Raw genomic sequence first — 25,706 nt, forward strand, 5'->3', positions numbered from 1 at the left:
TGTTATTGTAGCAAAGGCTCATGGGTAATGTGGCTCAATAGCACAAATGAAATGATAATTCAAAATAACCCTCTGGAAAACTTTTGAGGGAGATGTGAAGGAAATGTGATTTGATATTCACTTAAACAGGATGTCAGAAAAAAAGAGCAGAAAAAGTGCAAACATACTTTGTTCTCGATAAATTTATTATGGTGTGGGACATTTACAATCTTTCCTGTTGCTGTGTTTTGACAGAAGTGTGCCCTGAAAATCATTTTCCATTATAATGTGATAAACCTTCCTTCAGATGAAGGTGTAGAGGAAATCTTTCATAGACCTATAGTGCATAAAATGACTGAATGAATGGCTGGATGAATGAATAAATGAGCCTGCACTTCATCTCAGGGACCAAAAACTAAACCATTAAGTTCATAAAATCACATTATGGTCATTTATGTTGTAGCTTAGGAGAAAGTTAACATTATTCACAAAACATTGGTCGATTATTTCAATGATTGTGGCCCTCTGAAGGGGGAGGGGAATCATTTTTACAAATATAACGTATTCAAGGGACGTTGGCGATAAAATATTCAATCATTATACAAACTGATTCTCAGTCACAGCATTCTAACAAGAGTAGAACAAAAGCACTTGTGGCATCATAAATTAACAGTTAGAACAATCTGATCTCGACGCTATCATCTGTTTCATCCATGCTATTTACAGGCATGTCTGCATCCTCAAGAACAATAGCGGTTTTATATAATCTCACAAAATCAAAGATTAAAAGAACCTCCCGTATCCTGTCTTAGAGAGAAATGAAACATTGGTCTATGAGCGAGATAAATTCTGACAAACAAAAGGCAGAGCTTTACGTTTGAGCCTCGGAGGGTCAAAGGTTGAGAGAAAAAGCAACAGTGATTGTACATTCATGTGCAGCGACCAGACGATCCTGCTCGACAGCGACTACATAAAGATCAACAACAGCTGATTTAGGAAATAAATATATGTGGGGGAAAAAGCCTTGAAAAGGCTGAGCACTAGTTTAAAACCAATTTAAATCTGGCACATCATGGCGGCACGAAGGGGCCCCTCTGAAAATGTATAGCGAACATCAACCAGTTTCAAACAGACAACGTAACAAGGATAGCATCCCTTCATGAATCCATAGTGGTGCGTTTAGGTGATTTCCAAAACTGTCATACCAGTGTTAAACAACAAATTCAGACTTTTTTTTTTCTCAGTAACAGTACAACATCTAGGTAACACTTCCTGTATAAGGCTAGAAAAACTAGATAGTTTCCATTTTTCTTTTTGTGAAGTGTTCCTCCTCCCAGTGACGGTCCAGTCTTCTCCAACAGTCAGGAAAGGGTTCAAAAACGAAGCAGTGTTTTCATTTACAGCCTGCATCATAAAACATCTTCTTCTTCTTTGTTCACATTGATTTTCTCTCTGAGGATAAATATCTACTGAATGTCCTCCACGTAATTTGCAGGATAGAGGCCTATTTGTCCAGCCTTCAGCCGGCCTTTGCACCAACCCTGATCGTCCTCCTCGCCAATTTTGGTGAACTCGTCACCTACAGGAGGAAGAAGCGATGAGACATTCAGTGGAGAAAATAAATAAATAAATAAAAACCCTTCTGAAGCTCATACAAGCTGACTATATACCTGCTTTGAAGCTCAGCTCGTCTTGCTCCTGTCCTTCATAGTCATAAAGCGCCCTCACAGGCACAGAGACGACCGGAGACGCAGGCTCGTCTTCAAACGGATTCCCGTTGCCGTTCGTGGAGAAAGGGTTGCCACTCGAGTCTTCATCTGACCAATCTGGGGTCTTCTCCACACTACCAGCACTGAATCAACAAACGGAATCGTATTATCTCAGGCCCGCTAGCATTGCTGTAACAAAACAGCGCTAAAAGAAGCAAGAAAAGATGGGAAAACTAAACAGTACAGAGCAAAATCAACAGATCCATGGACGGTTTTGTGATTTGCCCTGAAAACAAACGGAAACATTCTACGTTACATGCATGCAGACGTTTCAGGCATTTCACCACACAAGGCATTAAAACCTGCTTTGATGAAGCTACAAGATCAAGTGAGTTTGCACAATGCTGAGGAAAGACAACACAACCAAACATCATGACCACGTGTACAAAGGCAACTGAAAAACTCAGCAAAAGCCAGACAAATCAGAGTTGAAAACGAATGACTGAGGTATCCAGACTGGCCACCAGAGGGAGCCACCTAAACACCAGAGAAGAAGTCAACAAACAGTAACTGCACAGGGAGAAAAAAAACAAATTAAAGACTTACAGTCAGATCTGTTTTTGTGTTTGTTACCCAAAATATATTGATTGATGGCCCCATAAAAGCCTTACAATGGGTCCACAAAAATCACAAATATCTGTCAATATTTAGATCTGAATGTAAGAGACATGTCTGATTTAACCGCATGTACACGCTGTAGTGCTTTGCGAGACGTGCCAAGGTTAGGAGCGAAGAACAGATGCACACTGGCTGTGTGTGATGCCATTCCACTGACCATGCAGATCAACACAACACCCTACCGCCTGAGAGAGGTGGGAGGGTTTCAAGGAAGCAGGGAGCAAAGTAATAAAGACCAAGGAGGGAGAACGGAGGTCCTTCAAACCAAAGAGAGAAAAAAAGGCGGGAATGATGTGAGAGAGCAGCGTCTGCTCCTGTTCACCAACGTTTTCATATCCTCTTTATTTGCAATGATGTGGTTGACTGTCGTCTGCTGCTTCGCGACGACCTCCAACTCTTCCTCCTCCTCCTCATCTTCGTCGTCCTCATCCTCAAAGGGGTTCGAGCCCGCTGGTGCTGTTTTAGCGTGCACATTCAGGCTGACGACACGGAGCACAGCAAGAAATGGGTTTTTGACATGCACGCACACAGAGACACACCTGTGACACCCTTTACAACCTCAAAACAGCCGCAGAGCCCATGCTTGTGTGATGAACCCTTCGGTCGTATCTTAGCAACGCAGCTTTGCAGGCCAGGCCAATTTAAGCCGCACGACATGCACGTTGCCACAAGGCACAGGTGATTTATGAAAGGATAACCCCAGTTAAATAATCATAATAAATCATAATAACTACATTTAAGTGTAGTTCCCTTTCGCAGGTGAATTAGCTTGCTAACTAAGTTAAAGCTAATGCACAATCCTACAAACTTTTGTTGATCTAAATTTAAGACACGAAAGTAGCACTGGGAAGCAGCTAAATGTAGCTTTGTTTCAAGAGATTTGCAGTGTTTCTCACTAAGACTGTTTAAATAACATACAGCATGAATCAATTGTCATGTGTTTTCCCCACTACACTGTAAAAAAACCTTGAGAGTATGTGTAAAAAAATAAAAAAAAAGTATATATATCATTCTTCAGGAGTGACATGAGGGCAGTTTACTTCCTAGTATTGTTTCCGCATGAGTGAGCAAAAGTTGCTCTGGCTGTTGAAACTGTATTAGAGGAAACATGGGGGGTTCTGCTTGCTGTTAATGGAATTACTGGACCGAGAACAGAAGTAGCTATCAGTTAGCCCTGCGACTGGAGTGTAAGCGCCTTTGTTTACACAGTCACGCCATGCTCACCAGCTAATAGACACAGTTATTACAACAAACACTGCTGACTGGGAGCCTTGCATAATGAAACTTCGATCGACAAACATTCCTCTCCCAGGAGTCCTTGCAGTTATTACTGACTTAATAATCTAGGCCAGACGACAGATAAGAAGAAAATTCAGAACATTAGTAGACATTGATAAGAATAAGGGCTGCACATGATAATCCAAACACTAAAATCAAATTAGAAATGTGGGAAAATGATCATCTTAAGAGTTTGTGGTGGTGGAGTTTTCCCTGTGGTTCAGAGGTCAAATGCCTTCCCTGCCCGGCATTGCTGGCTCAGCTAATGTGCGCATCACTCGCACACCCTCATTACAAACACAGCAAGGAGTGGTGAGGTGATCCAAGGGATTTTACCTGATGGGTCAAAAGCAGTAAAAGAGCAGGGATAGGATCATATCGCAGGAATGCGCGGACGGTGACAACAACCTCAAAAACAGCACTGACTGTTCTGTGCTTGTCCAGCTCGGTGACAGAAGAGTGACGCTTATCTTAATCAGCTCTTTGTAGCCGTTTCCAAGAACCTCTGTTGTGACCTCGCTGCCGTTGCCACAACACTAAAGTCGTAGCTCTGCAGGAATTTTGTTTCTGGGATTAGACCGATAACCACACGCCGGTTGGAGCTGCTAATCTCACCTCTAATACAGCCCCAATGTCATTATTCCAGCATTCAGAGTGGATTATCAAGTATGACAGAAGAGCCAAACTGGTTTAACTGCTAATGTTTTAGGTATAATGTGCAAATTATAATTCCAATTTGGAGGACTGAATATTTTATTCAGTTTAAAAGCTTTCTAATGATACTGCTGCAGGCGTTTGAGTTGGATGCTGGTCCAAGTTTTTAAACTTTCCAGCTCTAATATCCGTGCAGTGTTTCTCTCATTGTGTGCATGAGTAATGTTTCCACATTACCCTTTGGCTTGCCGTCAACTATGTACCAGTTGACTCTTGATTCATAAGGACGGATTCTTTCCCAACGAACTGGGGCAAAATGTTTGCCGTGACCCTGGAAACTGTGATATAATTCTGCATCACTCCTGCCCCCCCCCCCTTCTTCTGCACAAGCGCTCCTTAAAAAGGGATATAGCCAGGAATCTGGATGATCTCCTGTAGTTGGGATAGGCGGGATCATGAAAAACAGACAGATATCTACCTGCTGCTGCTCTTGGCCGGCTGAACGGGCTGGTCTGGCCCCGTCTGGCTGATGCCCGTCAGGGTGACCCCCTCCGAAGGCCTCTTCTTCTCTCGTTTGCTGAGGGTTCGGTTCAGGTCCATGGACCAATCCTGGTAGACACAGACAAGATGAAGTAAAAGACAAATCCAGTCAGTGGTTCGGATCAAGCCCTCACAGATGGGTGGAGAAGCAGCAGCAGTCATGTACGCAGCAGTTTATACACGCTTTAACACACAGACGTCTCTTACGCTGAGGCACAAATCCCTTATTTTAAAACTTTCCACGCATGTTTGAGACACAGACAAGCTTTCCTCACCCGATGGACAGAAAAGCAGCACCAGTGACACGCTCCTTCACCAGAAGCTGACCAGGAAGAGGTGAGTCAAGAACCCAAACCAAGCAGCAAACAAGTGTCTAACCATAACACTGTTGGCACACTGTTTAGAAAATGTTCCCAGGCTTTATTTTCGGGACATTTCTTTGGAAGGAACAGCAAATTTCCAGCATTCTTCACCATGTGTTGACACAGGGTCGGTCCTAAACTGGAGCTGCAGCATCTCCGATAAATCAGCGACTCTGCTCTTTATAGGAGTGATTATTTAGCGCTTGCTGGACAACTCTGATTGATGGGGATGCTCAAATCTTGAAAGCTCTGAGGGTAATTTGGTCTGGGAAACGACCTCATGTGACAGGGTGTCAGGCTCAAGTGCCAGCGAGGGGTCAAAAGTGAAAGGTTAGAGAGAACAAAGACTCGGTGCTGTGTTCGGACGTAACCCTCCTGTAGCGTAACATCGTAGTCCGACCCGTTCAAATTCTTTGAAACTTGAAGAGGAGATGCGACACACATTGCCTCAGACATACATGGACAAAGAGTTGAAAGTGGAAGGGGCCGGGGCTCTTATGGGGATAATAAAAAGGACCCCCCCACCACACGTGGCTGATGTGAATGTATGCATGCAGAACTCACTAAAATGGACCTTCTTTTAAAGGAGCGAGGATGGGACCAGTCCAAATTCTGTCAGATATGAGGGAAGGAAAGCAGTAAACCATAGAAGTCAGCTGCAGAGATGCTCGCTTTTTATTCCGAATCAACACAAGCGGCGCGTCCTCCAGTGGGTTTTATGTTCCTGCTAATTACTTTATCCACCCTGCTGGAATTATATGTTGCGGGGGATGGATTTATTTCTTTTTTTCATTAAATGATGCAAATCAGTTTAAAGAAAAATAAATAGTGGAATGAAGCTTCACTGCAAGCACGTGCATCACAGCTCAGCCTCATGATCTCCCTGACCGCTGAAGACAGATTTGCTTCTTCCCCTGCTGCCAAATAGACTTAGACTACATCCATCAGTGTTGGCATTTATTTCCTTCATGCTTTAAGGTCCACAAAGTATCTTTCCTCGATCGTCATCGTGGTCTCAGAGAGAAATAAACAGGAAAGCGCGTCTGCATTTTAATCAGGGTCCATAATGGACGTGGTACCTCAAACTGGGGCCAGTTCATCGGCATGCCAGGGCCTTGGTTAGCCCTAAACCACTTCAGGTCCTCTTCAGCGTCAGTAGCAGAGATTGTGTCTTCCAGTGTGTGGTAGATTGTCTGAAATCTACAAATACAACAATGGAAATTATTCTTTTGTGCAGGCAGGTAGATCTTGGAGAATAAGGTCCCGCGTCTTGCCTGTGATTGGTTGATAGGTCTAGGTGCTGTTTAACCTCCAGCAGGACCTCTCTGAAGAAGCGGATGCGTTTGTCCTCAAACTGCTGCCACTGCTCGAACACCTGCTCCATGTTCTCCATATACTGGGGGGTCAACTTGTCAAGCTCTTCCAGGGATTTCTCATATCGTTCTTTAGTCTGGGAGGTGAAAAGTTAAGCACGGTCCCTGTTAAACATTCAAAAACCTAATCTTTGTCTGTACAACCAGAAATAAAGTGCTTTCAGACGCATCTGTACCTTCTGCACTTCCTGTTGACTCTTCTCCACCTTTTCCTGGAGCTTCTTTTGGGCTTCAGGGTTGTTGTTCTCCAGTTTGCTGTTGTTCTCTCTGCTGGCCGCGAGCTTCTCCTCCTTGCAGGCTGTGTGGTAAGACTTCTTCATCGCGTCCACCTGCGGATTCAACCCATAAAGGACGACAAAGTGAGAGAGGTTTAAAAGGTGAATTCCTTTGTTTAATAATGTCAAAGCAGAAATATCAGCCCTGGGTGATGCTGGAAAGAATAAAAAGTATCAAGATGAAGGATTGGAATCTCCACCATCTAAAAGTACTAAAGTTTAGAACTCCTTGTTTTGTGACGCAGGCCAGAGCAGCAACACCTCTCCTGAGTAAACCATGAGCTCACAGAGAACACTTAAAATAGAACAGCAGACCGTCCTCCACTCAAACTTGAGACAAAGTCCGTGCCTCCTGCTCTCTGCGGGGGCAGAACTTGCATCTGCTTGACAGACTACGACTTAAACGCTGAAATTCTTATTAACCTCCATGTGTCTACCGGTGACACAATACCCACATCACCCCTGACAGGAACTCATTTCCTACGCAAGTTAATTAGCCTAATTTCCTGCCTGTCCGCTTCCTCTGTCTGGTCAATCAATAAATCACTGGAGCTGCACCACTGCTGGATGATTCAGATTCAGATCCTTTATTGTCCCACACGGGGAAATTTACAACACGGGGAAATTTACAGAGACCGAGGTGTTATCGCTCTGACACAGAAAAGTGCCACAAACAGCCCGTGACATCAAAATACTGGCATTCGCGTGCCACGCTAGCAGGTAGTCTAATGTTTACTGCAGTCTTTCTCCTCTGGTGAGCTTCTGCTCTGTTGATTAGTTGTTAAGGTCGTCATGGAAGGAAAACAATACTGAGTCAGTAATCTGTAACCATGTGAACTGAAGGGTAAAACTGGTAGTCATGCCTAAGTGTTTATTTTTGTTATCGTTTCCACTCCGGACTTTCTTTATATAGCAGACATTCATCCGGTGCTACACATCAATATGACTTAATCACGCTCCAAACCTCTTTGAGTTTTTTGGCCCACGGCTTCTGAGCTTTACGGAAGCCGTCCTCGGCTTCTTTCGTTTCTTTGAAGCCGCCGATCATCTGTTTGTGGTAAGCGTCTTTCTGCCAGTTCTTCAGCTTCTCGTAGTCTTCGCCCATCAGAGCCGCTTTCACCTCCATGTGGAGCTCGCTCACCTTCTCCGCCTCAGTACAGAGAGCCGCCCACGCCCGCTCCAAAGTGCCGTACTGAGGGCCTGAGGAGGGAAGAGTTTACATGTCAATCGTTGACCTGTGCTTCTGGACAACATTCTAAAAATCAACACCTAATTAAAGGTCCACGTTGTGATCTTGCATGGTTTTAGCACGATTTCTTTTTCTCTCAAATCATTGACGTCTTCCCTTGATCCGCTAGCTCCCCGTCCTTTAACACACTCTGGAAAATATCAACAAAACACTAGGGGAACAGGCGGTGCACCCACACATAACCGACCAGGTCCTGGCTAATCACTGATATGACGGTTGGGGGAAATGGGTGGGGCTAATCTATTCACTGAACAGTTGGAGTTAGCTCAGCCATGTTAGCGTAGCACTTTCCCATTCATGACAGTGATGGAAACACCAGGACGGGAGGGGCGAGCTTGCTCGGTCTTGCTTCGCATTTCCTACGAACGTCATAGGAAGTGACGCCACATGAGGTCACGAAGTGCACCTTTCAGATATTTCCCAACCTTTTTCTATGAGTTGCCTCCAGCGCTTTCCCCACTCCGTCAGCTGCTGGGCGTAAGCCTTCTCAATACGCGCCCGCTCATGGATGCAGTTCATCAGCTCGTTACAGAGACGGTTGCCATCATCTACCCGTCTGACCGATTTCTTGTAGTTGCCGACCTGAGAACAAGCAACGGAGGATCAAAATTGAGATAAATATGTTTTTACCATCCTGTGAGTTGAATTTAAGGGCAAGACCGACCTCCCAGAAGCTGTCGCTGGAGACGTCGATCATGGACCCATCGTAGGAGCCCGACATGGCTGCTGCCCTGAGTTAGACTCGCGGTGGGGGCCTGGACAGACAAAAAAAAAAAATTATTAATAACGTGTTGCCTGTAAAAACCGACAGCTTTTTTTTGCCTCCAGATGGACGATTAATAGCCACCGCAATGTCACCTGGATCTGCTTTTGCATCTGCTAAAATGGGGAAATCTAAAGTTTGCCACCTGGAAAGCACCAAGGTTTTGAATTCATACATGTGCCTTGGTGAAAGTGATGAGCGAACACTTGCATCGTTTTAAAATACACATACAACAGGAAGAGAAAGAGCTTTTAACAGCTTGAAACCAGAAGCACAATTTCAAAAATATCACCTGACCACATCTCTGCATCCGACACCGATTATTAAGTGACTATAAATTTTGGGTTTTAGAGAAGTGAAAGATAAGCAGGTGAGGGCTTTTTTTTAAGTCTCGGCAGCCTCCAACAGTGGCGTCTAAGAGCAAAACTGTGTGTGTCTGTGTGACTCTGTCAGAGACGGAGGAAAAGATGCTGTCAAGAAGCGCTCAGTGGGCAGCTTCCTCTCCTTCCGATGGCTGCGACAGCCCGTCCTCTGTTCCCCTCCTTCCCCTCCTTTCTCTCCAGCCACCTCCACAAACAGTCCTTCTTTATGCCCCCTCGTCCACTTCCTCTTCGCTCATTCTCTCCTCTCTTCTGGTGTGCCTACCCTGTCTCCAGCTGAAGTGCACGTATCCAAAATTTGATCCAAATGGCCTAAATTGGGGTGAGAATCGAAGCCTCTATCTGACTCAACATCTGCGAACATTTGAGGCATCACAATGAGAAACTGTGAGAAAAACACCAAAATTTGAGGAAGCATCCCATGAGCGAGTTGGGTTTTATTTCAGAGGTAACAGGCAAGAAAAGAGAACTGTCGAACTTCCTACGGCCACTTTCCCCGATGACATCGTCGTAGCACGCGCCGTCATCTCAGGGCCAATTTACATTTGCTTTGAAATGTCTCGGAAAACACTTCAATATAAACTCCGCTTGTGAAACGATCACACAAGGGCGCGTCCCTGTGCCAAGTGTGACCACACAGAACCTCTTTCAGCGGAGCCTGCGGTCAGAGTGTGTGTGTGTGTGTGTGTTGCACAACTCGCTGGTCAGTGGCCCGTGCTCTCTGGGGCAGGACTTGGACAGAGAGTATTATTGTGGCCACCGCTGGTGAACAATCCCCCATTTAACAGTGTTTGTAATTTCCAAACCCGCTCGGTCAAACAGATTCTGTCTGTCGCCGTTGCGACGGACGATCTTCCCGGGGTCCAAATCTCACTCCCAGCTGTCCACAATCATCACGCACTGCGGAAACACGGTGATCGCCACGCAACGCAACGCGCACGAGCCAAAAATATCTCCTCTGAGCCTGGAAGCAGGTCTTATGACTTATGATTAAATGTTGCCGAGCTCCTTCTGGTAACAGCAGGGGCACAAGAACATGAAACAAACTGATAAAGTTTATTAAGATGATCGCAGATCAAATATTTAGTGAATTCCCTCCTCAAATGAGCCTTTTTTTCCCCCCTCAAGCCCGATGGGACCAAGACCAAACATGAACAATCATCCGCACAGCCCCGATATAGGACGCAGGGGAACTCTTTACCCTCTTGAACGCAGCGTAACCCTCCACAGTACACAATGTCTGGCCTGAAGTCCACTCCCTCTATCACTCTAAAGAATGTTGCAGACAATGCTTTAAGAATCTAATTTGAAACATGACAATAATAAAACGTGGAGAGAGGTGAAGCCAATTTCTTTTTAGGGTTGTTTTGAGTATTTATGCAAGACTTGATTGTTTTTGGAGCTGTGGTTGATTGAATTCAGCTCCTTGGAATACCAGCCGAGTGATTGTGTCATAAAAACACAACAGTACAATCAGTCCGATAAGCAGATGTACCGAGCATGATGGAATTCAGTCAAACACACATGTCGCCATACCCACGTATGTAAAGTTACACACTTACGGCTGACGGATGCCAGAAACATGCTGCAGGCCAAAGCGGAGAGGTGGAGGAGGGCAGTTCCAGAGAAAAAGATGACCACGTTATTAAAAGCATATGAAAGATTACGATACTGGAAATGAGAAGGCCTGAGTTGTGTTCGGGTAACAGACGCATAACAATAAAAGCGAAGCAGCAAAAAGCCAAAGGAGAGGGTGCGTGGTGTGCGAAAACCCAAAGAAACAAGCCTAAACATGTCTAAATGGAGACATCGAGAAGTAAACGGAAGTTTGGACATAGAAAACTACCTTGGATACAATGACCTGGATGATTGAGAATCTACGCACACAAACGGAAGTTTCCTGAGTCACTTTAAAAATCCTCGGGTCTTGTCAACGCCGAGGACGCAGGTGGATTTTGGGGTATTTCAGAAATGTCGTGGACTCACTATACAAAGCGCTTAACACTGCCTTTCAGTTTCATCCCTTTCTCTATTAAACATTACTTGAAAATGCAAATCCCAGGGTCGGAAGGAAGACACTGCTTACATAACCGCTGTGCTATTTGTCTAGGATGCAACTACTATGTCTTGATGTCCAAATGGCATAAAGATTGCTTATTTGGCAAGGTTCAAATGCTTTTCGTGTGCTTCCATTTCCTTCCTTTGTTGCATAAAAGGCCTGCAATATCTCCCAGGCAGGCAGAGCAGCTCAGTATTGCAGTTTCGCAGCAGGACGTTGCTAAATCCCAACGGAGCTGGCAGAGAAAAACGACTTTGCGTCTTTCCTTGCAGCAAACGCGAGCTGGAAGGTCAGAATTTTCCATAGCGGAGGGGGTCGCAACCTTGATTTTCTCTCCCCATCAGTCAATCCCCCTCTGCCCTCCTTCCTCGTGTGAGCTCAACAGCTGCACGGGCCTGCTGATCTCACAGGAATACGGCGTTCTAAAAGTGGATTATCGTTGCTTTTAAATGAACTTCAAGCGCTCCAAAACTCCAGCAAAAACAGCATCGGGGTCACTGTAGACTCAACAATCACCGTTTGCGCCACAGTCGAGGACAAACAATGGCATTTGTTCCTTGGGTTCAGGTATTTTCCACTGGACAGCAGCATAGAAGGGAGACATAATGGAGGGAAATTCATAATGACATGAGAGGGAAGGGGGATCCTGACGTAACCCCTGAGCACTTTTTCCTGTGGAAGCCCCTCTGTTCCGCACACATCGTCTCATGTGATGCATTGTTTAAAGAGACAGGCTTTTCAGGAAAGTCTCACACTCGGAAAATTAGCATATACACTCGATTTTTCCCCAAAACAAGTCCATGTCGATATAAATACGGCGAAAGTCCATTTTAGGTTAACTTTGGTTCTGGACACACATAGAAACCAGTAAAAGGAAGCGGCAACATTTGCAGAAAGCTTTCGCTCCAGTTTTACCTTGACAACCAACCACACAGATGCAAGCACGTCTACAGGGGCCAAAACTGGGGGCCTGTGATGACTGATAACTTCCACTGATTCATGGCAGCGTGACGTGGGCTGTCACACACACACACACACCCACCAACTCTGCAGACCGTTCAGTCAATGACAGATAAGGTGAATGCACAGTAAAGGAATTCCGACTGAACTTAGCACCGAGGACTGCGCAAACAGGCGAAGGGGGAGCAATGAGACGTCACCTGAATGTACCCGGGCGATCTCCGGCTTCTTGTAGAAAAAAAGGGAATCACTATTAGGTAACGTAGCCAGCATGCATGCGGGATGATATAGCATGGACCAAGGTTTTATATTCCCTTGCGAAATCCGCCCCGCCCTTTATCATTCCTTTAAGACTCTCCCAGGGAAAACTGAACAGCTGTAGTCATACGTCTCGTAAAATACAAGCCCTAAGAAAACGCTGAAGACTCTGTGGTGCTAGCTTAGCATAATTCTATGGCTCTTTAACACTCTAAAACAGTTCCAGCGACCCCTTTGCAAAAAGCCAGTGCGTAAGTGCTTACTTCTTAGGCTTTACATAAAAGCATCCTGAACAAAAACGTAACTGAGCTTCTACTTAATTAAATCCATTTAACTTTCAATTTCCATTACATTTACAGCCCTCTCTTATCGGGAAGTAACTTTATCGTTAGCCCCTTAAGTAGCTCGCGTTAGCGTATTAGCCACAGCCCCTTCGCGAAAAAGTTAAAAACGGTGGATATAAAAGCGCAGGTTTCATCTCACCCGGAATAGGTGAATTCCTCCCGAGGATTTGGACACGGCCGGAGAGTTAATTCTCTTGTTGGCTCTGATTTCCAGATCTTATTGGTAGTTTTTGTTTCTGCCCAGCTGCGGCACCATCTATTGACTGACTGCCTGACTGATGCAGCCGTCGCTTCACCGGAGCGCTCCAAGGAACATCCGGTCAAGACTTTCAAAATAAGACGAAAGAAGTTCCGTCGTATACTACTACTACCACTACTACTACTTCTACTACTACTACTACTACTACTACTACCACTACTACTACCATCACCACCACCACACCATTCTACTGCTACTACTAATAATAATAAGCAAAGATACACATTCCAAACAGCACAACAATTTTTGTTCTGTGGTTGTACTTGTTTATGAAATAAAAGCATCCTTATGAAAGTGCATACATTTATTTTAACTGATTTTTTAGTGCTTTATATTTTAATTTTTAATATATATATGTTTTTTTATTCCCCAAAATGTAATACAGACTGTATGTTTTTGTCATTGCATTAAATTAGCTATTTCCCCCAATATTTACAAGAAAGGAAGAAAACAGACTCCAAAAACTGCAAGGCTAGAAGAAGAAAAGTTTTAATGTAGACAACACACGCTCTGAATGAATAAAACCAGTTGCTTATTTCACTGTTAAACACATCTCACGGTTGTGAAGGGAGAGCTGAACCTTCTGAACGAATGAATATTAGAGGAAAGAACTGTTGAAACCTGTTGAAAAGATGCCAGGTCGACAATTCAATTAAGTAAATGAAGGAGACTTTGATATCATCGTGATTAAATCACAGCTGGTTTTTAAAAAAAGACTTTAATCCCTTTAATTTATCGGACGACTGATTTGCAGTCAATAAACTGATTGTTATGTTATTACTGATTAGCCTGGATTGATTAATGAGCACAACGGAGCGTTCTCTTCTTTTCAAACAGAATCCTGTAGCCCTATAGAACCAGTAAATGGAAAAAAATGCATAAACATTCCTAAAATATAAATATTTAATTAAATTTGTCTCAGCAATATTCAAGCAAAATCAGAGAAATAAAGTGCACTGCAGTTTGGGACTGAATAATAACCACATAAATACTGATAAAGCACTTAACAAAAGAAACAATAATCAGTTGTTGGGAGCTTTAGCACGTCAAGAACCTTAAATTCTGTCTCGCAGAGTCCCCTCAGTTTAGCACCTGTGTGGAAGCGTCACTCATGCATAGTTCTTGTTGGATTCTGTTCCCAGTGATCTTTCGGAATTTTCAGAAGGATTTCCTGATCTACATGTTGATCTTTGATGGACGACGGAGTTCCTGTTCTTGACCTTCGGCCCACCTGACACAAACTCAGGTTGCTCATTGGTCTCTCCTGCTCCGGCCTCTAAATTGGCCCTGATTGTTGTTTTTCCTCCACCCTCTCCGGCGTGATAACGGCAGGAATTCAAACGTTTCACTTCACTTCCAGGTGGCGGCGCCAGGTCTGACGCCTGCCCCTCCCTTTGTGACCTTTGACCCCAGGGACTGACCTGAGCGGTTCCTCAGCTCACGCTCAGCGTTCTCGCTCTGTGCCTGCTCTTCGTCGTACCTGGTGACAAACAGGATATTGAGCACATGTGCACTCAGCCCTGATCCCCTCCCCCAACCCGCTGTTTGTTTAAGCACTGGATGTCGTCATGGAAACCTGCACTGCGGACCTTCGATAGCTCAGTTGGTAGAGCGGAGGACTGTAGTGGCTTTATCCAGCCATCCTTAGGTCGCTGGTTCAAATCCGGCTCGAAGGATACATTTTCTTGATTCAAATGACCCGTTTCTTCATGTTTTTGCACACAGTAATATACCAACGTTACACTCTTGAACTTTGTCAACTTTTATATAATCATTTCTTATGATACTCTTCAAATCTATCTACTTGATGGATAATGCAAGTTTGAGGAGACATTTTCTGAAAAAAACAACTGGGATTTAAAATCCTCCTGTGCTATTGTGGTAGAAAGAAAAAAAGCTCACTCCTTCGAGCCGGATTTGAACCAGCGACCTAAGGATGCCTGAATGAACCCGCTACAGTCCTCCGCTCTACCAACTGAGCTATCGAAGGGCGGCTGCTCAGCTCCACTGGGATGATCATTAACTAGGTCATCTCCGGTGACATGTATGTCAAAGGTCACTGAACAAACCAAGCAACACATGACACACTTGGCTTGATTCAAACCATAGTTGAGTCATCATCAATGAAACCTATCACCACAGTGGCGTGTCAGCTTCACTCACAAGACTTGATAGTTGCCCAGGGCCTCTCGGGGCGGGCTGCGATTCCAGCGGCAGTCTGGGATGTCTCCGTTGGGCGTGACGATGTTGAGCGTGTCGTTGATGAGGTTGTACTTCAGGATACGGTCGTTGGCTGTGCTGGAGGTCAGAGAGGGGGAGGCGTTGACCTGCCACAGAGGAACAGAAGACAAGGATGAGATGGAAAAGCAACCGAGTGATGCTACACTTCCTCTTGTCCTGCACAGACAGGCAACAAAACGAACTGCAGGATAACTAAAAGAAAAGACTTCCTGAGTGGGTTTTTAGCACGGTTCTCCAGGACGGGGCCAACTTTATCCCCACTGAAATAGCTGAGATTGGTGTCTGACAACAAAAATAGAGCAGCCTTAACCTGGAAACCCAGCAACTGATTTCACCAGTGACAAAAACGAGCCCAGCAAAATGTGACACGTTTAAAAGACAGGAGCTCATTTCAGCCAGCTGGAATAGTGTTCTGTATCTGTTCAGGCAAAAACTGCAACACACACACACACACGCCCATACACATGCACAGCAGGGCGGCACATGTTCACGCACACAAAGATCCACCTGGAGGGCATTTAAAGTGGTTCAACGATGATGGAAAAGGAGTCACCGTGTAAGAATGCAAGGTATGTTTGGGCTTAGCAAAATATGCAGAGAGTGTCTTTGGGCCAAAGAAAACTGTTTCTTTTTCATACATAAGAGGATCATTTGTAGCACATAAACCCCCCGAATGTGATTTTTGCAGGTGTGCATAAGCACATTAAAGCGCTCACCTCGATCAGCCACGGCTTCAGCTTGTCGTCGATGATGATGTCATAGCCGTAGCACTCGAAACAGTGCTTGTCGTTGTTCATCATAGGCTGGGGAGGAGAGCAGAAACGGCAATGGGAACTTTTTTAATGCAGGGATATGGTGACTCAGCGAGGAAACGCTTGAGTAAATCACAGGAATAAAAATACAACCAGAGGGCACAGCTGTGAGCACACAGCTGACATATGGAGAGCCGAAGGGGAAGTAAGCCTGATCGCTTAGTCGAAAAAAGGGAACTGCATATTAATGTGTGCAAGTTTTACATCTTATTTCATAGTTGTATCAATGTTTCATTGGGGTTTGATTTGTTTCTTTGACAATTTCAGCTTTATAAATGCTTAAATGTCATTTTGTTCACAATTGTACATACATATTCTCTTTGTTATAAATTAAAAGTTTTACAAACCATTCCTACAAAAATAATTCTATCATTTTTGGGTCCGGGTGGGATTCGAACCTTCTCTTCTTCCCCCTTCTTCCCTATCTTATACAGATAATTGTTCCCCAGCTTTGAAAGATTGAATCGCTCAGATGATTGGCTGTTGAAAGATTGAAAAGCGCAGATGATTGGCTGTTGAAAGATTGAAAAGCGCAGATGATTGGCTGTTGAAAGATTGAATCGCGCAGATGATTGGCTGTTGAAAGATTGAATCGCGCAGGTGATTGGCTGTTGAAAGATTGAATCGTGCAGATGATCGGTTGTTGAAAGACTGAAAAGTGCAGGTGATTGGCTTTCAAATTTCTGAATCGGCGACGCGACTGGCTGGGCTTATACAGCTTTGCGCTCATCGAAGGGACGTGCACTCCCTCTGATCTCGACTCACAGCAACGGCCTTCAGTGACTGCACCACGATCCAGTGAATCTGGTCAAACAGCCGATTGGTCACCTCCTTTCCTCTTGTGCTCTCGAGGTACAGACGGAGGTTACTGACCGTCCACTTGCCACCGTGGACGTGGTTGTAGTCGTCCTGCGATACAAATAAGGTGTGTAAATCTGCTTTATAGATAAATACTACGGATAAAAACATGAAATAATTAATAGATACCATTAATAGATACCTTTTTAGCTTTGTTGTAACAATACCGCAACAGCCACTAGAGGGCAGTCAAGATGGGCTTAAGCTGAGACTCACCCCATGTTTTTGGATGGCCACATTAGTGAGGTGAACAAACATGTTGTCCAGCTCACTGGTGCTGGGTGTGTACTTCACCGTGCAGAACCTGCAGAAGCCAAGTTTGTACCTGGGAGTCAAACCAAAGAGTGAGGATTGGCGATGCGTGTGTTCAGGATGTACGCCTGATGCTGTGATACGGCCAACATACATGTAGCATTTCAGAGGCCGGTATGTGGTCACCAGGACGTAGAGACGCAGGTCAAATTTCTTTCCTCCTATCAGGAGGGGGTTGTCGATGTACAGGGAGATGACGTAGGCCTCCTTGCCACTAGAAGCTGCTACAAACCTGAGATTCCAGATGTTACAACAATGTTATAAATGTATATGGAGACATCAAACATCTGACTTTTAGCTGATGGGTTTTACTTGGATGGAGCTGACTCACGTGGAGGTGCGGCTGTCTCTGGACCACTTTTTGATCTGGGACAGCTTGTTGATGAGGAAGATGCCTTTGCCCTGTGCCTTGCCGCAGGGCTTCATGATCCAGGTGCTGGACGGGTTCTTGCGGAACTCCTCCACAAAGAGGTTATAATCAGCAGGGAGCATGAACGTCACAGGAACAAAATCTGCATGACGCAAAGAGGCCGCAGTTACAGGCAGCGGCCCTGATTTCTAAACCCGCCGCAGCTGCCGCCGAGCACAAACCTAAATAAATGTATTTGCCGTTTTCGTCTTTTTCTGCCAGCGGGCTGCCTTCCTTCTCCAGCTCCTTGCGGTAGCGTTTGATATTCTTGATCATCAGGTCTTTCCTGGTCAGCTCATAGTGGTTGGGGAAGTGGTTAACCAGCTGGTCATCTGACAACCGGTAACCGGTGTCTACACTGAAGACGTTTCTGATGGTCTGGATGCTCATCCTGCACGGAGGTACAAGACAACACTGAACACAGGCACCTAATATCATAGCAACCTGGAGTGATTTCTGATCAACAAGAGGAGCTCAGTTATCTACATTATTACATCAAGATGTAAAGTGCATGGCTTATTCTCCATATATTCACCATAAAATGAAGCACACAAATAACCATTTAATTATTATGGAAAGTACAACTGCTTGGCATGTGCTGGGAAACAAAAGCACCACCCACCAGTAGAAATTCCAGTCCTCGTTTTCTGTGACTTGAACCCATTCTCTCTTCTCGAAGTTGTTGATGAGCACCGATTTTTCGATGTCTGTCACCCACTTTACTTTACCGGCCATGGTGCCTCCTACCAGGGTGGAGCACACGGTATCGGGTTAACGAAGGCAAAGGCCGGGGGGGGGGTTGAGGGGGTGTAACCAAGCAAACTGGGGTTTACTGCAATAAATGCACCGCGGATGAGAAGAGGTGTGCAGCTACCAGGAACATACCTGCAGGTAAATGTCAGGAAAGAGCCAGTCATCAGTGTCAGCTAGCCGCGTTAGCAGGCTGCTGGATCCTCCCTGGACTGCTGCAGAGGCTGGGCGGGCATCACCCAGTCAGCGATGCAGCGACTCCAAACACTCCTTATTTCCTCTCACCGCCACAATCGGCGTCATGACAGCCCACCAGCATCACCGACAGCCCCCCGGACGAAAATAAAAACTGCATCCACATTAGCAGTTTTGTCGCTAACAGGCTAGCGCTACATTTATTGATCCGTGTAGTTGTGACGAAACGCCCGAGGTAAATTCCTCTTCACAATAAAAGTCCCACAAGAAAAAAGGGTGGTTAAACGTGTCTATGAAACGCCGTTAAACGAGCTGGTAACCAGTTTAAAACAACAGCCATGTGGGAATGTTAGCAGAAGCTTTGCGTGAGCTTTGACAACGAGAATAACCTAGCAACGGAGGACGCGGCGTCGGGAATACATGAGCTATATCACTGTCTCACCAGCAGGGGTCAGTGTTGTGCTTTACATTCTGCCAAAGTGACTAATAATTCGAATAATTTTCAAATCCTTATAAGATCATCAATGTTTCAAGCACTGTTACACGTGTAATCAAATAATAGAGCATAATTATGATTACATACATATGAATATCATCATTGTGCGGGTAAAAATGAGGCATGATGCACAAAAAATGATGCATAAAACCCTTTAGGTCGATCTTTTAAAATATCCAAATACCGTTGGCATCACCACAAGTAATAAATCCAATGCTCGTCCTCAGAAAAGGGTTTGCTGTGTATTTGTCGCGCTCAGATGGCCTGCTCGGCATCGGCAGGTAAAAGGCGGGGCCGTCTGCACTCCCGGCAGTTACCTGAGAGCACCAAGATTAAAGGACGCTGCTGTAAGTACAGGGGGAAAGGAACTTTTTATATATTTAATCCCCGTTTCGAATAAAATATTGCATTAACCATGTTTGAATATCTATTACAGGGCGGCGTCCATTTTAATCTGCACAAAAAGTAAGTTCTCGTCTTTACTTTCTTTTTCATTGTGCACCACATTTTTTTAACTCTAGTATTTTGGGGTTTTTTTCCCCAGTTTAGCCTGAACATATCATATCAATCATATCATATCATATTGTTTGACTCGAATTTATTTTGGATAAACTTTGAATCCCTGTTGGTTTTGTGTAATCTAATATCTACAATGATCTTCAAAACGACCTTTGCTTTGAGCCAGGATGACTTCATCTCTTTGTTGTGGCAATATGGCAAAGAACTGTAGGTCATGACTAATGTTAGGTATTATGTGGAGCTCAGGACATAAATATTTTGTCCAGCTTCGCTCACTGACTCACTGATCAGGATGGATCTATATAATTGATCACAGAATGTCTAACATTTTAACGCTTTACAATGCGTTTCAATAGAAATTAAGACAACCATGTGTTTATAATACTAATCTTTGGAGTTAATATTGTTTAAATTCTACTTGGTGAAGTTGTAAGGGGCAGTTTGGCTGATTTGACTTATGGAAATCAAGCATTTGCATTTAGGAACATGAACACTGGCGACTGGTCTGAGGACAGGTGCGGGGAGGAGGGAACAAACCTGTTTGTGCAAAACAGACAATAACAAGTCATAAAGGTGGATCTGATGAACTCAAAACACAGGCGAGCGAATCAAACGCGCTCCTGAAGCAGCAAACAGGAGTCAATTTGTACTGTTCCTAATAGATGATGTCACCCTTTTAAACCTGTCTCATTGGCCTGGGCTTTCTCCCCGGTAACAGCCACTAACTATCCTGGTCACATGATCTAGTGTGTACACAGCATATTTACAGACGTTGGCCATGTAGCAGCTTATCACCCGGCGCCAAACTGTGCAGCCATTGTCTGGGACGCCGCGGCATGCCGACGATTTTCTAAACACACGCAGCAGCATGAAATTTTCTTTATTTGTTTAGACTTTGGCTTGTTTCGCAGGATAGAAGATGGTGGAACAAACGAGACAGCCGAGTCGCGCCGTTTCCCTCCAGGCTGGACCTGGGGGACTGAACTCTGGCACTCAGTTTGACACCAACCTCAGGTACAGTACGTGTCCTCCTGCACGTCTGTCTGTGATAATCAAACAGCCAAAATCAAAAGGGCCACGCCTGATGCACCTACAGACACCGCTGGACCCAAGGACAATGTCACAAAATGCAAACAAAATCATTAGAAGTGTAAAACATAATGAAAAAGGGTTAAAAAAAAATTGGTTTTATCCCCAAAAGCCAAGAGAGAGCTCTTTGAACTGATTGGTGACTGATTTCAACAAACTTTTAAAATGATACTAAATTTGTTTCTGAGGCCAAAAGACAATCTAAACCCTAAAGGAGTAGCAGGAGGAGCCAGACCAGTAGCAACGTTAGCATTGAGTAGTTACAGAAATGACGGTGCTTTTAGTAGTAATGGACTTAATTTTAATGGTAACTGTCACAATTTCAGTAGGAACATAACATTTCACCATAACAATTGTAGTTCCAGTAGCATGAGCTATTAGCTAACAAAGAGCTCTGATTGGTAGAATCATCCAACAGGTCTGTGTTCATCTCTGATCCGCCTGTCTATTACTAATTTCACGTATGTTCCAGTCTCAGGATCAATGACGGGGCTGCGCAAATATTTGGCCGCCAGCTCGCTGTCATTGGGGACCAGCTGGACAAGGAGTGGGCCGGCAGAAGGCCAAACTGGCTGCCGACTGGTCTGCATGTGTTGGGTCCAGCCTATGCTCTGACCAGGACCATTTACTGGTATGGAAAACAGAACAGAGGAATCCAAATATTGGGCCGCTGGCTATTGTGACTGAGTCTTGATTGTTTTCCAGGCATCTTCAGACTCATGTGTGGGGATATCAGGGTCTGGCTGCAGCAGTAAAGGCCTGGATGTTGGGCACCTCACTGGGGAAGGGGATGCTGAGGACACACACCTGGGGAGCTTGGGTAATCTGTATCCTTATTTAACTCTCACTATGCCCCGCCCACAATTGTTTTTATCTAAAACATAATTAATAGTTACACCCTAGTAATGTAGTCATAGAGCCTGGGTGTTAGCAGCAAGCTAAAGCTAATGCCGTATCATGACTGAAAGAACTTCTATTCCTTTATGTGGTACCAATGTAGACAGTATAATTTCCCAGGTGTCCAATGTTAAATCAATATCCTGCCCTGGCTGGACCAGAGGAGCGCTGGCGACTGTGGCTTTGGCGGTGGCGGCGACAATTTTGATGCACTACGGCTGGACCATGACGTCTTCAGAGCAGTGAAGCAGGTCTTGCCAGCCAGCTGAAATGAGATGATTTCTAATTTGATTCTGCTGTTTACTTTCTTTTTATACTGTTTTCTATCTATCTATTTTCACACGATATTCCAAGGAAACAAACATCGAAATTTGGTTTTACAGTCTTGGTGACATTGTTTTTCTTTATATATATATATAAGCCTGTTTTCTTAACTACCGTAGACTGTTGCTGGCATGCAGTCTTTATAATGCTTTCTTGTTGGTTTGAGAGGCCATTTTTATTTTTACAAATTATGTGTAAACTGCTTCGTATAAAATGAAGGGAGCTGGATTTGCTAATAAAAGTCACAACATGTTGTGTCTTATTTTAAAAAAAGTCATTTATAGCAAAAATACATGTTATTACACAAAGTTTGAGAGGCAACCAACTGCAGTCAGGATGGCCAACATGGTCGCCACCATATATCCGATCCATTCCAGCAGCCTCACGCTTCTTTTACGTGTTATGAATTGTTTATTCGGCGTCCACATGATTAGTGGACTGTGTGTAGTGAGTAATGCTTACTCTCAATCTAAATCTAAATGATATTTTGTTTTAATTCATTATTTGATTCTGTTAACACAGTGCAAGTGCCTCAGCTTTTGTTTTGGTAACTATTTGGATTTTAGTGTTTGTTTATTTGCATATTAGCTAAATATTTAGTTTCAGATTGAGATTTTCCACTTAGAATTAACATTTAAATTTAACATTTAGCTTTAGCGTCAACATTTAGCAGAATTAGATTTAATATTTACCTTTAATGATTTAAATACATCTCCACGGTAGAAACTGCGTTGTAAAGATCCTAAAAAGTTTATATTTAATTGTTTTTTTAATGTTTCTTTTGTTATTTATTGCACTTTGATAGAGGTTTCCGCAGGCTAAATACAAACCCTGGGAGGGCCCCTGTGTTTTGGCAGCCCCACTGTCAAGGACGTGTTGCTGGAAAAAGAGCCACAGTCTTCATCATCCACCCCTGAACCTGCTCCTTTATCTTTTTTTTAACATATTTCTGATATATGTTGCCAGTGATGTCAAGGACATTGCAGTTCCTCTCGTCATCTGTATTAGCTCCATTATTGTCAAATTTAGTTTCCCTCAATGCTCTTCTGCTTTTTGCAATGAATAGACTCTTCATTTGGGCTGAAGCTTCTCTGGAATTAATTCCTTGTAACTAAACTGTTTCAGCTCTTCTACTCTATATAAAGGTTAATCCAGGGAAAAGGGTTGAACAGCAGAGGGTTCTCAGTTCAACCTCTGCCACAGACAATTCATGGAAAGTGTTCTGGAAGCAGAAAAAGGTGCCAGGACACCTTCAGGGCCCTGCAATAAACTGGCGACTCATTCAGGGGTTAAGAAAAGAAAAAAAGATTAGCATTAATTACTACGTTTACGTTGGAGAAGGCATGACCTTCAGTGACCCTTGCTCTTCCAAGGATCCAAGCCCGATGATAGTTCTTAGTACTTAGTGCAGTATCTGGACCCAGGATCTTTTGATTTTTATCATTGGGTTATGACATAAACAGCACATGCTGAGACTGAGCAGAAGCTCGTGGTTGTGATGTTTCTAACACAGACCTGATAATCCAAACCAGCAGGACACGAAGGAGGATTTCACCAAAACCGTATGCGATGAGTCTCTACAGTCACAAAACCAGCAAGTGCCTGACTAGCATCTGAATCCCAGAAAGCAGAACCATCAACATAAAATATCGGATTTTGTGTTTCTGTGGTTTTCATGCAATGCTAATAAATACACCATATGTGGTCTCATTCCATCAAAAGTAATTTATAACAAAATGACATATTTCTCAAAGTTCAGAAGGTCCTAAAGGGGGTATTAACGTCCATTGTCAGTCGTCGCTAATAGTGGCGTCCACATGGGTGTAATTTGTGAAAGCCTTCCTGTTGCACTTCTGAAGCGTGGCGCCGAGCTGTCTCCCTGGTCCCACCTCATAGGTGTACGGGAACTTCTTGCCCTGCATCCTCTCGTAAATCTCGTGCAGAGTTTGCTCCCATTTCACGGGCGACACCAGCTGCTTCACCAGCTGCCTGCGCACGTGGCTCTCGTTCATGTAGCGCTTCCCATCCACGTTGGAGTACACATTGATCTCCGGGCGGCGGACCTGAGGAGGACATCGAACAGTTACGCCATTTCTTTCCCTTCAAAAACCCCTTCTGGTTTTAAATTGTATGAAAAACAGGCCAGCGAGGACATCGGCGTGGCTATCTGGGTGAAACATTTTCATCACTATTGCGTTTTAACGCGTCATTGCATTAACATCTGTGTCTGGCCTACCTCCACCTGCCTGAGGACATCTCTGAGGGGTTCGGTAGCCGACTGCATCAGCTCAGAATGGAAAGCACCGCTGACGGCCAGAGGTTTGGCCCTCATGAAATAGAATCTTTTGGAGTTCTGCTGAAGGAAGTCCAGAGCCTGAAGAAAGAAATATCCCCTTAGAAGTCCCCTCTAGTTTATGGAGGATGTTTATTCAGGCCCAATTACCTTTTGATGACCAGCTATAACTCTGCCGTCAGGAAACAGATAGTTAGCCACTGAACACACCGGCTCCTCGATGCCCACACTCTTGCAGTACTCTCTGGCCTGCAAGCAGGCGTATTTATACTGTGCCTGGGGTCTACCAATGACCGACAGCATCCCACTAGGAACCATGTCGGAGGCTTTCTGCATGGCCTCTGCGCGGACCTTCACTGCATACAGAGCTGGAGAACCAGCAATACCATCAATCAGTAGCGGCTGAAAGCGAGCTAAATCAGCTCTTCACTTCTTTTGTCTTTACCTTCTGCGAAATTCATGGAGCCTGAAAAAACAAGGGCGGCAAATTCTCCAACGCTGAAACCTGCAGCGGCAACACACGACTCAATGGCCTGTAGACGATTGCAGTTAAAAGTAATGGGGACAATTATTCGAATGTTCATCGTTCATGCGCACCTAAACGCAATAAGCAGTACATATTACACATTTAGTAACGGGTGAAAGTGTAATTCTTAGTATCCTCAAGGATACCAAGAATTTGGATTACATTTAATTCCTTTTTTAATCAGATAAGAGATCTACGAGCTCATTCTCCTGTCATGTATTTCACAGACATTCATTATTGATTAAATGGCAAACTGTGTGTAAATGGACCTTTGGGTTTTCCTGGTTCAGCCTCTCCACCGCAGCCAGGGAGGTGACAAACACAGCTGGCTGACAGTGAACCGTCTTCATCAGCTCCTCCTCGGGTCCCTCCAAGCACAGAGACAGCAGGTCGTAGCCAAGGATCTTCTTGGCCGCCGTAAACATGTCTTTAACGTTGGGGTACTTCAAAAGCCCCCTTCCCATGCCCACGAACTGACTGCCCTGGCCGGGGAAAAGGAGCACGGAGCAGGTACTGGGGTCAATGGAGGGTCTCCGCTTTTTTACCTCCAAGAGAGCTGCCGCTTCGTCCGGCGGAGGGGAACCGTGCTGGTCGGTGCACAGTCTCAGGCTGAGAGAGCCCAGCGACCTGACCTTCCCCCTGGAGGCTCCCTTCACCACCGAAGGCAACATGACGTCTTCCTCACCTACCCTTGTCTTCACAATTAAGACAGACCCATAACACAAATGGGAAAAATACTTTACACAAGTTCCGAAAATGCGATATCGTCAGTCTAATTCCCGCATGACACTCTGCGGGAAGCCGCCATGTTGTTTAACGTGACCTGACGGTATTATTTTTCTTCCGGGTCATGCTTCATAGCGGT

At 44.6% G+C, this 25,706-nt stretch overlaps 4 protein-coding genes, 1 long non-coding RNA gene and 2 other non-coding genes across 11 annotated transcripts; 3 read left to right on the forward strand and 4 right to left on the reverse strand.

The window, feature by feature from the left end:
- Window positions 1–167: 167 nt before the first annotated feature.
- On the reverse strand, window positions 168–13,137 carry pacsin2 (protein kinase C and casein kinase substrate in neurons 2). 4 transcript variants are annotated; one of them, XM_057022069.1, is made up of 12 exons: window positions 13,001–13,137; window positions 8,762–8,852; window positions 8,523–8,679; window positions 7,813–8,048; window positions 6,750–6,902; window positions 6,475–6,650; window positions 6,280–6,400; window positions 5,765–5,812; window positions 4,777–4,907; window positions 2,693–2,845; window positions 1,650–1,831; window positions 168–1,558 (listed from the first exon to the last, which is right to left on the reverse strand). In XM_057022069.1, exons 2-12 carry the CDS (start codon window positions 8,816–8,818, stop codon window positions 1,446–1,448), a joined length of 1,527 nt encoding a protein of 508 aa, XP_056878049.1. In that variant the 5' UTR covers window positions 8,819–8,852; window positions 13,001–13,137; the 3' UTR covers window positions 168–1,445. The 4 variants fall into 4 exon arrangements, with proteins under 4 accessions (XP_056878049.1, XP_056878050.1, XP_056878051.1 ...); XM_057022070.1 differs by lacking the exon at window positions 5,765–5,812; XM_057022071.1 differs by lacking the exon at window positions 2,693–2,845.
- Window positions 12,137–13,419, forward strand: LOC130519027 (uncharacterized). Its single transcript, XR_008948199.1, has 2 exons — window positions 12,137–12,516; window positions 13,106–13,419. It is a non-coding gene; the product is annotated as an uncharacterized LOC130519027 (long non-coding RNA).
- A 166-nt stretch (window positions 13,420–13,585) lies between these two features.
- Window positions 13,586–19,123, reverse strand: ttll1 (tubulin tyrosine ligase-like family, member 1). The gene is made up of 10 exons (XM_057022179.1): window positions 18,638–19,123; window positions 18,375–18,495; window positions 17,935–18,143; window positions 17,675–17,855; window positions 17,438–17,575; window positions 17,248–17,356; window positions 16,939–17,082; window positions 16,078–16,164; window positions 15,284–15,447; window positions 13,586–14,600 (listed from the first exon to the last, which is right to left on the reverse strand). The coding sequence occupies exons 2-10, from the start codon at window positions 18,485–18,487 to the stop codon at window positions 14,471–14,473; spliced, it is 1,275 nt and encodes a 424-aa protein (XP_056878159.1). The 5' UTR covers window positions 18,488–18,495; window positions 18,638–19,123; the 3' UTR covers window positions 13,586–14,470.
- Window positions 14,709–14,796, forward strand: trnay-gua (transfer RNA tyrosine (anticodon GUA)). The gene is given in 2 exon segments: window positions 14,709–14,745; window positions 14,761–14,796. It is a non-coding gene; the product is annotated as a tRNA-Tyr (tRNA).
- trnay-gua (transfer RNA tyrosine (anticodon GUA)) lies at window positions 15,023–15,110 on the reverse strand. Its single transcript is given in 2 exon segments — window positions 15,023–15,058; window positions 15,074–15,110. It is a non-coding gene; the product is annotated as a tRNA-Tyr (tRNA).
- Window positions 17,084–23,260, forward strand: bik (BCL2 interacting killer). 2 transcript variants are annotated; one of them, XR_008948226.1, is made up of 6 exons: window positions 17,084–17,098; window positions 19,421–19,540; window positions 19,630–19,658; window positions 20,624–20,726; window positions 21,274–21,432; window positions 21,507–21,622. XR_008948226.1 is itself a non-coding variant. In XM_057022182.1 (6 exons), the coding sequence occupies exons 3-6, from the start codon at window positions 20,632–20,634 to the stop codon at window positions 21,942–21,944; spliced, it is 495 nt and encodes a 164-aa protein (XP_056878162.1). In that variant the 5' UTR covers window positions 19,436–19,540; window positions 19,630–19,658; window positions 20,624–20,631; the 3' UTR covers window positions 21,945–23,260. The 2 variants fall into 2 exon arrangements, 1 of the variants encoding a protein (XP_056878162.1); XM_057022182.1 differs by lacking the exon at window positions 17,084–17,098 and adding an exon at window positions 21,819–23,260 and having other exon boundaries at window positions 19,436–19,540; window positions 21,507–21,621.
- A 464-nt stretch (window positions 23,261–23,724) lies between these two features.
- mcat (malonyl CoA:ACP acyltransferase (mitochondrial)) lies at window positions 23,725–25,682 on the reverse strand. The gene is made up of 5 exons (XM_057022181.1): window positions 25,111–25,682; window positions 24,761–24,848; window positions 24,466–24,683; window positions 24,259–24,396; window positions 23,725–24,085 (listed from the first exon to the last, which is right to left on the reverse strand). Exons 1-5 carry the CDS (start codon window positions 25,510–25,512, stop codon window positions 23,813–23,815), a joined length of 1,119 nt encoding a protein of 372 aa, XP_056878161.1. The 5' UTR covers window positions 25,513–25,682; the 3' UTR covers window positions 23,725–23,812.
- Window positions 25,683–25,706: the final 24 nt, after the last annotated feature.

The sequence above is a fragment of the Takifugu flavidus genome, chromosome 22 (genome assembly GCF_003711565.1).
Source record: "Takifugu flavidus isolate HTHZ2018 chromosome 22, ASM371156v2, whole genome shotgun sequence".
In the NCBI taxonomy this organism is placed as follows: Eukaryota; Metazoa; Chordata; class Actinopteri; order Tetraodontiformes; family Tetraodontidae; genus Takifugu; species Takifugu flavidus.

Coding starts and splice junctions, on each gene's coding strand:
- pacsin2 (XM_057022069.1), bottom strand. CDS start 8,818: ATGTCGGGCTCCTACGATGGGTCCATGATCGACGTCTCCAGCGACAGC. Junction 6,651..6,749: donor GTCAACAGGAAGTGCAGAAG/GTACAGATGCGT, acceptor TTCACCTCCCAG/ACTAAAGAACGATATGAGAA. Junction 2,846..4,776: donor CCGGCCAAGAGCAGCAGCAG/GTAGATATCTGT, acceptor CCGTGTCGTCAG/CCTGAATGTGCACGCTAAAA.
- bik (XM_057022182.1), top strand. CDS start 20,632: ATGGTGGAACAAACGAGACAGCCGAGTCGCGCCGTTTCCCTCCAGGCT. Junction 20,727..21,273: donor CAGTTTGACACCAACCTCAG/GTACAGTACGTG, acceptor CGTATGTTCCAG/TCTCAGGATCAATGACGGGG. Junction 21,622..21,818: donor CACACACCTGGGGAGCTTGG/GTAATCTGTATC, acceptor ATAATTTCCCAG/GTGTCCAATGTTAAATCAAT.
- ttll1 (XM_057022179.1), bottom strand. CDS start 18,487: ATGGCCGGTAAAGTAAAGTGGGTGACAGACATCGAAAAATCGGTGCTC. Junction 17,357..17,437: donor CGGCCTCTGAAATGCTACAT/GTATGTTGGCCG, acceptor TTTGACTCCCAG/GTACAAACTTGGCTTCTGCA. Junction 16,165..16,938: donor AGTCACTGAAGGCCGTTGCT/GTGAGTCGAGAT, acceptor TCTCCTCCCCAG/CCTATGATGAACAACGACAA.
- mcat (XM_057022181.1), bottom strand. CDS start 25,512: ATGTTGCCTTCGGTGGTGAAGGGAGCCTCCAGGGGGAAGGTCAGGTCG. Junction 24,684..24,760: donor CTCCATGAATTTCGCAGAAG/GTAAAGACAAAA, acceptor CTGGTTCTCCAG/CTCTGTATGCAGTGAAGGTC. Junction 24,397..24,465: donor TTATAGCTGGTCATCAAAAG/GTAATTGGGCCT, acceptor TTCTTTCTTCAG/GCTCTGGACTTCCTTCAGCA.